This window comes from Penaeus chinensis, chromosome 12 (assembly GCF_019202785.1).
Source record: "Penaeus chinensis breed Huanghai No. 1 chromosome 12, ASM1920278v2, whole genome shotgun sequence".
Taxonomy (NCBI): domain Eukaryota; kingdom Metazoa; phylum Arthropoda; class Malacostraca; order Decapoda; family Penaeidae; genus Penaeus; species Penaeus chinensis.
The window spans coordinates 40,731,833-40,739,332 of record NC_061830.1 but is presented as its reverse complement, the minus strand read 5'-3'; the positions used below and the strand labels follow the sequence as shown (position 1 = coordinate 40,739,332).

The following is a 7,500-nucleotide window of genomic DNA, read 5'->3' as shown; positions in this document are numbered from 1 at the left end:
ACTGGTTAGGGAGTCCACTGCTTTGTTGTCTGTTTATTGTGGACTGGGGTAGATGCATGAGTATTTTTTATTAGTTTTTGTTTTCGTTTTGTTAAGGGGGGAGAGAAGTGTGTTTTTTTTTCAAATTATATTTTGCTGTTTCTGTCATCCAGTTTTCATGAGAGTCGGTGCGAGTTTTATCACTACGCCCCTTCAGAGTGTCACGATTGAAGGCCGTTCAAGAGCCCTTTTAAAGTCACCTGTGCTTGCTTACGTTCGTCTTTTGTTTCTCTTTCTCCTTCCGTTCGCTTTGCAATAGATGACCGCATGTCACGAGTGTTGCGATAACGCGTGTGGGTGTCTCCGCAGGGAACCGACGAGCTGTACGCCATCAAGATCCTGAAGAAGGACATCATCATCCAGGACGACGACGTGGAGTGCACCATGATCGAGAAGAGGGTCCTCGCCCTCGCTAGCAAGCCGCCGTTCCTCGTTCAGCTGCACTCGTGCTTCCAGACTATGGTGGGTCGGAGTCTTGCCCTCGGGGCCTCCCTTGCCCCTGGGGGAGTGTTGGCGGGCTTCTGGGCTGAGAATAGGGGTCTTCCTGTTTTGTTTTGCTTTGTCTTTTTCTTAATCCCATTTTTATTTTTATTTGGGGATAATATTTCTGGATTATTCAAAATAGCTTCTTGTCTTAGAATATGGGTCTTTCTGGAATTTTTTTCTTAATCTTATTGTTTTTATTTGGGAATAATGTTTCTGGATTATTCAAAATAGCACGATTTAAGATTTGAAGTATGAAGTGCTTTGTCGAAAGTTATATGCATAAAAGTATTACTGTTGATTAAATTCCTGCCGCTTGGGTAATATGAGAGCTGTTGCTGATGGTAATTATGTACGTCTTCTAAATGTACAGAGAATATCGACAAGGTAACCTGTGATCAATAAGGTGTAAACAGCAATTTAAAGAAGTTTATAACTTGAGTTCAGCTTCACTTCGGTGAGTAACGACGCCCTGCTTATTCCAGGACCGGTTATACTTTGTAATGGAGTACGTGAATGGAGGTGACCTGATGTTCCAGATCCAGCAGTGTGGCAAGTTTAAGGAACCAGTAGCGGTGTATGTAAACTCTCAGGGGTCTATATTTCGTATATATATGTAGATTTTGCACTCCCCTTTTGAGCATTCCGAGCACGTATGAGTATTTGTATGATGCGATATCAATTTTTTGTTTACACTCTTTTCCCCTTTTGAAAATTTCGAGAATGTTTGAGCAATGATATAATTCGATACACTTTTTTCCCCCTTTAGTGCATTTATGTAATTCAATGTCATTCTTTTTACCCCTTTCCCCCCCGCAAACGAGTGCGCGAATATCCCCTTATTACGACCAACCTTACTTCCTCCACAGATTCTATGCAGCGGAGATTGCCATTGGCTTGTTCTATCTACACTCCCGCAGCATCGTCTACCGCGACCTCAAGCTTGACAATGTCTTGCTGGATCAGGACGGACACATCAAGATCGCCGACTTCGGTATGTGCAAAGAGGGCATTGGAGGAGATAAGACAACCAAGACCTTCTGTGGAACCCCAGACTACATTGCTCCCGAGGTGGGTTTGAGAGAGAGAGAGAGAGAGTGAGAGAGAGAGAGAGAGAGAGAGAGAGAGAGAGAGAGAGAGAGAGAGAGAGAGAGAGAGAGAGAGAGAGAGAGAGAGAGAGAGAGAGAGAGAGAGAGAGAGAAGAGAGAAGCAAAAGAAAAAAAAAAGAAAAAAATATTTGTATTTACTTTTTTAAGATGTATGTAATTGTTTTTATTTATATATATATATATATTTATATATATATTTGTTCATATGTAAGATATATCATGATACACTGTTCGTGCTGCAGTCGTACCGGGAGAGAAAATTGACTAAACCCTGCGTGTGTTTTCAGATCATCCTTTACCAACCATACGGGAAGAGTGTAGACTGGTGGGCTTACGGAGTGCTGTTGTACGAGATGCTTGTGGGACAGCCGCCCTTCGATGGAGAGGACGAGGAAGAGCTGTTTGCCGCGATTACCGACCATAATGTCTCTTATCCCAAGGCTCTTTCTAAGGAGGCGAAGGAATGTTGCAAGGGTGTAAGTACAGTGGCTAGCGCAGAAACGAGTTTTGGGTTTGGTGGTAAGGTCATGTAAACATGTTTGTTTACATGTTTTGGCTTCTTGAAGTATTTTTTTTCACTTCACGAATGAAAGTCTTAGGGATAGAATCACGTGGAGCGATACTTTCACACAAAAGGCAGATGTTAAGACGATAAAAAAAATAATCCTGCGTCCGTTCCATTCCCCCGAGCCAATCTCACATGCTTGCCCCCCTAAAATGCACAGTTCCTGACGAAGCAGCCGCAGAAGCGACTAGGCTGCGGTCCTAAGGGAGAGGAAGACGTTCGAACACACCCATTCTTCAGGAGAATCGACTGGGTGAAGCTGGAGAACCGAGAGGTGCAGCCGCCCTTCAAACCCAAGATTGTGAGTAGCCTCTCGACCTCTCTGGTGCTTCTTCCTCGCACTCCTCACCTGGTCCACCACTGCCTTCATTCTCTAGCCTCAAGGAAGGAGATGGGAAAGGCCCCGCGCTCTGCTCTTGCCTCATTTAGCCACCGGGGGGTCTTGTACACGCCCCCCTTTTTATCAGTCTATATTCAGTCATTTTTCTCGGCAATTTACGTCCAACCCCTTTTTTTTTAACTTCTCTTTCACTGATTCCCTGTTATGCGCGTTTAGCATAGCTTTTGAATACTGCTGTGATCATTTTCTTTTAAATCTAATTTGCAGCTTTGGATTTATTTGGATATTGCAGTATTTTCACCATATGCAATTAGATGCTTTGAATATTTTTATATGCATATATTCCAATATTTCAACATATTCTTTTTTCACAAACTTCCAAAGTGTAGATCAGTTTTGGGATCACCATTTTGAACTGAGCTTGGTCCAGTTTACAATATGTTCCAGCCCACAGAGTCCAATTCTAAGAACACAATTGAAAAGTCAGTAGTAACCAGGTGTAGGATGTTGCCAGAGAAACTTTCCGGTCTGAAGGAGCCCGGAGTGTACTCAAGTCCTTTGTTAAATCCTGTGTCTGGATGGAGCATCCTTAGCTGGAGCATTTTCCTGATAGTGTTTAACGGGATGTTGATGAAGACCTTAATGGATATAGCATTTTTCAAATAGTGAATAAAGGATTCTTAATTAAAACAGTAATGTATATAGCGTTTTCCAGGTAGCGAATAATATGGATGCTGATCACGATTATCAGTTTACTCTCTATGAATGTTCAGTTAATTCAGTCAAAGAGGGATTTTTTTATATGTAAACCGACGTGGAAAACGGAAGGCTTTAAAGGTGCTCCAGGCAGGCCACACAGGAACACAGTGTTCTTCTTATATATGAAATAGAGAAGAATATTGTATACTGTTGTTAGGTAAAGTAGATGATTTGAATGGATTGCAGAGTAATAATGTAGACACTATGCTAGACTGTGGTAGAAATTGTTAGTGAAGATCATGTTGAATATTGCAAGTAGTGTGGCATTCTTGCATCATGTGAAAAGTTTGATTATTAATTTACATATATTTATATATTTATACATACATAGTTCTGTCTCTGCACTTTAAGGTTATAAACAAATCTAGGTCAAATTGCTTCAGTGTTAGACTCACAAGCAAATGCTCAGAAATCTACACCAGGAACAGGATGTTTTGACAAACCTAAATATCTTTTTTTTTTAATTATCACACTTATTCTTCGTCACTCCATTGCCCTTTTTTCGCCACCTGTGCATCTGTTCTCCCTGGACTAATCTGCCAACTCAGTTCCACCGTCCGTCTGTCCGTCTGTCTGTCTGTCCACTGTGCTTGACTTTAAACTTTTGCATCTTTGAACTTCTGCACCTGTTTTTGTCCCACACCTTATGAATGCAGGCCGTTGGGTCACTTTTATGCCGGCAGGTGGGGAACGTCGCCCCCACCTCCCCCTCCCCTCCCTCACCCCCACCCAGTATTTTTTGTACCGAAACAGTATGCGATTTTGTATGGCTGATGTGTGAGGATGGATATGGATAGTGAGAGTGAGAATGAGTGTGAGTGTGAGTGAGAGAGTGAGAGAGAGTGAGTGAGTGAGTGACAGAGTGAGTGAGTGAGAGAGTGAGTGAGTGAGTGAGAAAGGGAGAGAGAGAGTAAGTGAGGGAGAGAGTAAGTGAGAGAGAGTGAGTGAGAAAGTGAGTGAGAGAGTGAGTGAAAGAGTAAGTGAGAGAGAGAGTAAGTGAGAGAGAGAGTAAGTGAGAGAGAGAGTAAGTGAGAGAGAGAGTAAGTGAGAGAGAGAGTAAGTGAGAGAGAGAGTAAGTGAGAGAGAGAGTAAGTGAGAGAGAGCGTAAGTGGGAGAGAGAGTAAGTGGGAGAGAGAGTAAGTGAGAGAGAGAGTAAGTGAGAGAGAGAGTAAGTGAGAGAGAGAGTAAGTGAGAGAGAGAGTAAGTGGGAGAGAGAGTAAGTGGGAGAGAGAGTAAGTGGGAGAGAGAGTAAGTGAGAGAGAGAGTAAGTGAGAGAGAGTAAGTGGGAGAGAGAGTAAGTGAGAGAGAGAGATATTGATTGATTGATTGATTGATTGATTGATTATGTGTGTATCTTTGTTTTCAATAGTGTATCAGTAGTGTATGTGGAAATAGTGTTTGTGTGTGTGTCTGTGTGTGCGCGAGTTTGTGTATGTGAGAGAGAGAGAGAGACAGAGAGAGAGAGAGAGAGAGAGAGAGAGAGAGAGAGAGAGAGAGAGAGAGAGAGAGAGAGAGAGAGAGAGAGAGAGAGAGAGAGAGAGATAAAGAAAGAGAGGGGGGAGGGAAGTGAACGAATGAGAGTGCGAGAGAGAGAAAAAAGGAGAGAGAGAGAGAGAGAGAGAGAGAGAGAGAGAGAGAGAGAGAGAGAGAGAGAGAGAGAGAGAGAGAGAGAGAGAGAGAGAGAGAGAGAAAGAGGGAGAGAGAGAAAGAGGGAGAGAGAGAAAGAGAGAGAGAGAGAGAAAGAGAGAGAGAGAGAAGAGAGAGAGAGAGAGAGAGAGAGAGAGAGAGAGAGAGAGAGAGAGAGAGAGAGAGAGAGAGAGAGAGAGAGAGAGACCTCATAGACCTTAAGACTCTGGCTCAGAACTCCCCTAAAGTAAGCCAGTAGCCGAGCGAGTTGCCTTTAAAGCTCGTTGCAACAATTTCCCGAAAGCCACGCGGTTCACTGGCCTAAGGAATCCCCGGGGGTAGCTAAGCCAGAATTAAGTTTAGACCACCAGAGCGTGCGCAACTAAGCATTCATTTTGTTTTTGGGAGATTCTGATTGCTAATGGGTAGGGAAACTGAGGGGTGAAGGGCAGTTGTACATAATTAACCAGCAGCAACATTTTGTATTTTTGGCCTTAGTATGACTTTACACACTAATACACATATGTGCTGTACGTACTCTTGTTGTGTGGCCATATTGTTTTTGTTTTGTGCTTTGAAGAGTTCGGAGGAGGAGGAATTGATCTTAAATAAAAGATCCGGCAGTCTGGAGCGCTTCTCTCAGAAAACATTTTTTCGTGCTTTTTCACTTTTTTTAGGGCGCTGAGCATGTTCCAAGCTTGTCCTAGTGTGCATGTGTGCATGAAGATGATATTGAAGATGATGGTGATGATGATAATGATGATGATGATAGATTTAGTGTTGCATGGCCACCATTAATGAATGCAGTGTTGTTTGAGACAGTTCTTCCACCCACAGGAAGTCACCTGTTCAAGGATTACCCATTCGAACTGTAGCCGTCTTTACCCATCTCTTTGCATCCCTCTGCTCCTGCTGCGGTACTAGGGTCAGCAGGGGCAAGGGCTCAGGTCATGATTGTGTATCTATTCTCGTCGAACTATTTTTTTGTTATCAGAAGAAGGTCAGGATGTCCTCTTAGCTACTCAGGCTCACGTGCAGACGACTGAGCTGTGATGTTTCTCTTTTTTATTCGTTGTGTGAGAGATCTGTGACACCTCGGGTTGATCTCTCGAGGCGAAACCTTTGTTGACACCGACGGCCCTTAGTCCCGCCCCCCCTGTGAGTGGTTAGGTCACCCCAGATCCGTCTTTCTGACCCTTTTTCTGGTTGTCCCAGATCTCTCCTCGTGAATTTCTTTGTTTGGAACTTTGTCCGGGTCCTGCAAACGTAGACAGTTGTTGTATACCCTTAGTACTAGGTACACTACAGGAGTGTATCTTGTAGGTTTGTTGTGATTCCTCACCAATCGTATACTTGCCTTTTAGCCTTTTCATTGTTTTACCTTTTTTTCATTTAAAGTATTTTCTGGATTATTAAAAATGTCTAGAGGCACGAGTTGTGTCGTCAACGAGTAGAGTAGAAGCCTCTTATAATATTTTACTTTTGTTATGCGTCCCAGCGACTCTTCTTTGTCCCTGGGTCCTAAGCAAAGCCCGGCCTGAACTGATATCTGCGGTTCGCCTTTAGTAACCAGGCAAATAATGTTCCATATTATTGAGGCCAGTTTCTGGTTGCCTCAAAGGGTAATTTGCAATTTATCTCTACCGGTACAGTTTAATCAGTAAACGATACACTTGGCGAGCATAACACGTGAAAAAGTGTATGTAATTATTCCAGTTTGCGAATCGGCTCTAAACTTTAACTAAAGCAAGATTGGTTGCCTTTAGTCTCCAGTTGGTCCAGTGGCCACAGAAGCGCCGAAGCCCCGCCTGCTCAAAGCATGCTAATCCTTCTCTTGCAATGGATGGAGTGTGTTGTGATACGACTACGAACACATTTCCATTTCGTATAACGCGATTGCAGAAACGGTGATGCTGACGGTCCTCAATGGAGACACTGAGCCTCGTGTCCAGGACAGTTGCTTGTGGGAAATTTACCTTAAAGTAATAATTTGAAAGTTTAAAGACAAGGCTTTTGCTCCTAAATGAATATCAATGTGTTATTTTAGTTTCATAGACGAATATCTTTGTGGCATCGTTGTATTTCACTGAATTCGGCTTCCTGTGAAGAATATACATATACTCTCTTTTGTATGTAATATTCCCGCAGTCGAAACCAATAAAATTATACCAAAGACATTCTCAATTGCTCCTCAGAGTTCGGCGCTGAAAAAAAATATATATCCGTTTTTTATGAAGGCAAAATCCAGATTTTCGATGTGGAACCACGATTCTTCCTCGACCCAATTCTGTTTTTTTTTTTTTTTTTTTTCTTTTTTTTCTTTTTTTTTTAATCCCATGTTTTCTTTCCTTTACTTTACGCAATGACTTTGTATATTCCTCCATTCTCATACTGCAAGCGACGCCCCCATATACCACTGGAAGAAAACGTACCCAGATTACTTAGGATCAGTAGTACTCGTTCTTACTCTTATATGGAGCAACTTCTAGTACTTACCTGTTGCTCTAAATACTAGTATTATTCTCAACACAGATGTTACTCCCAATGCAGGTGTTACTCTTGGTAAAACTCCAAGAGAT

General features: G+C 42.6%; 1 protein-coding gene across 1 annotated transcript in view; it reads left to right on the top strand.

Moving 5' to 3' along the window:
* The window catches only part of LOC125031036 (protein kinase C, brain isozyme-like), a 336,397-nt gene that overhangs the window by 304,549 nt on the left and 24,348 nt on the right, over positions 1-7,500 (top strand). Inside the window, exons 8-12 of the mRNA XM_047621454.1 lie at positions 349-501; positions 1,008-1,099; positions 1,392-1,593; positions 1,919-2,107; positions 2,357-2,497. Coding sequence (XP_047477410.1) covers positions 349-501; positions 1,008-1,099; positions 1,392-1,593; positions 1,919-2,107; positions 2,357-2,497 — 777 coding nt within the window. The remainder of the gene's footprint in view (positions 1-348; positions 502-1,007; positions 1,100-1,391; positions 1,594-1,918; positions 2,108-2,356; positions 2,498-7,500) is intronic.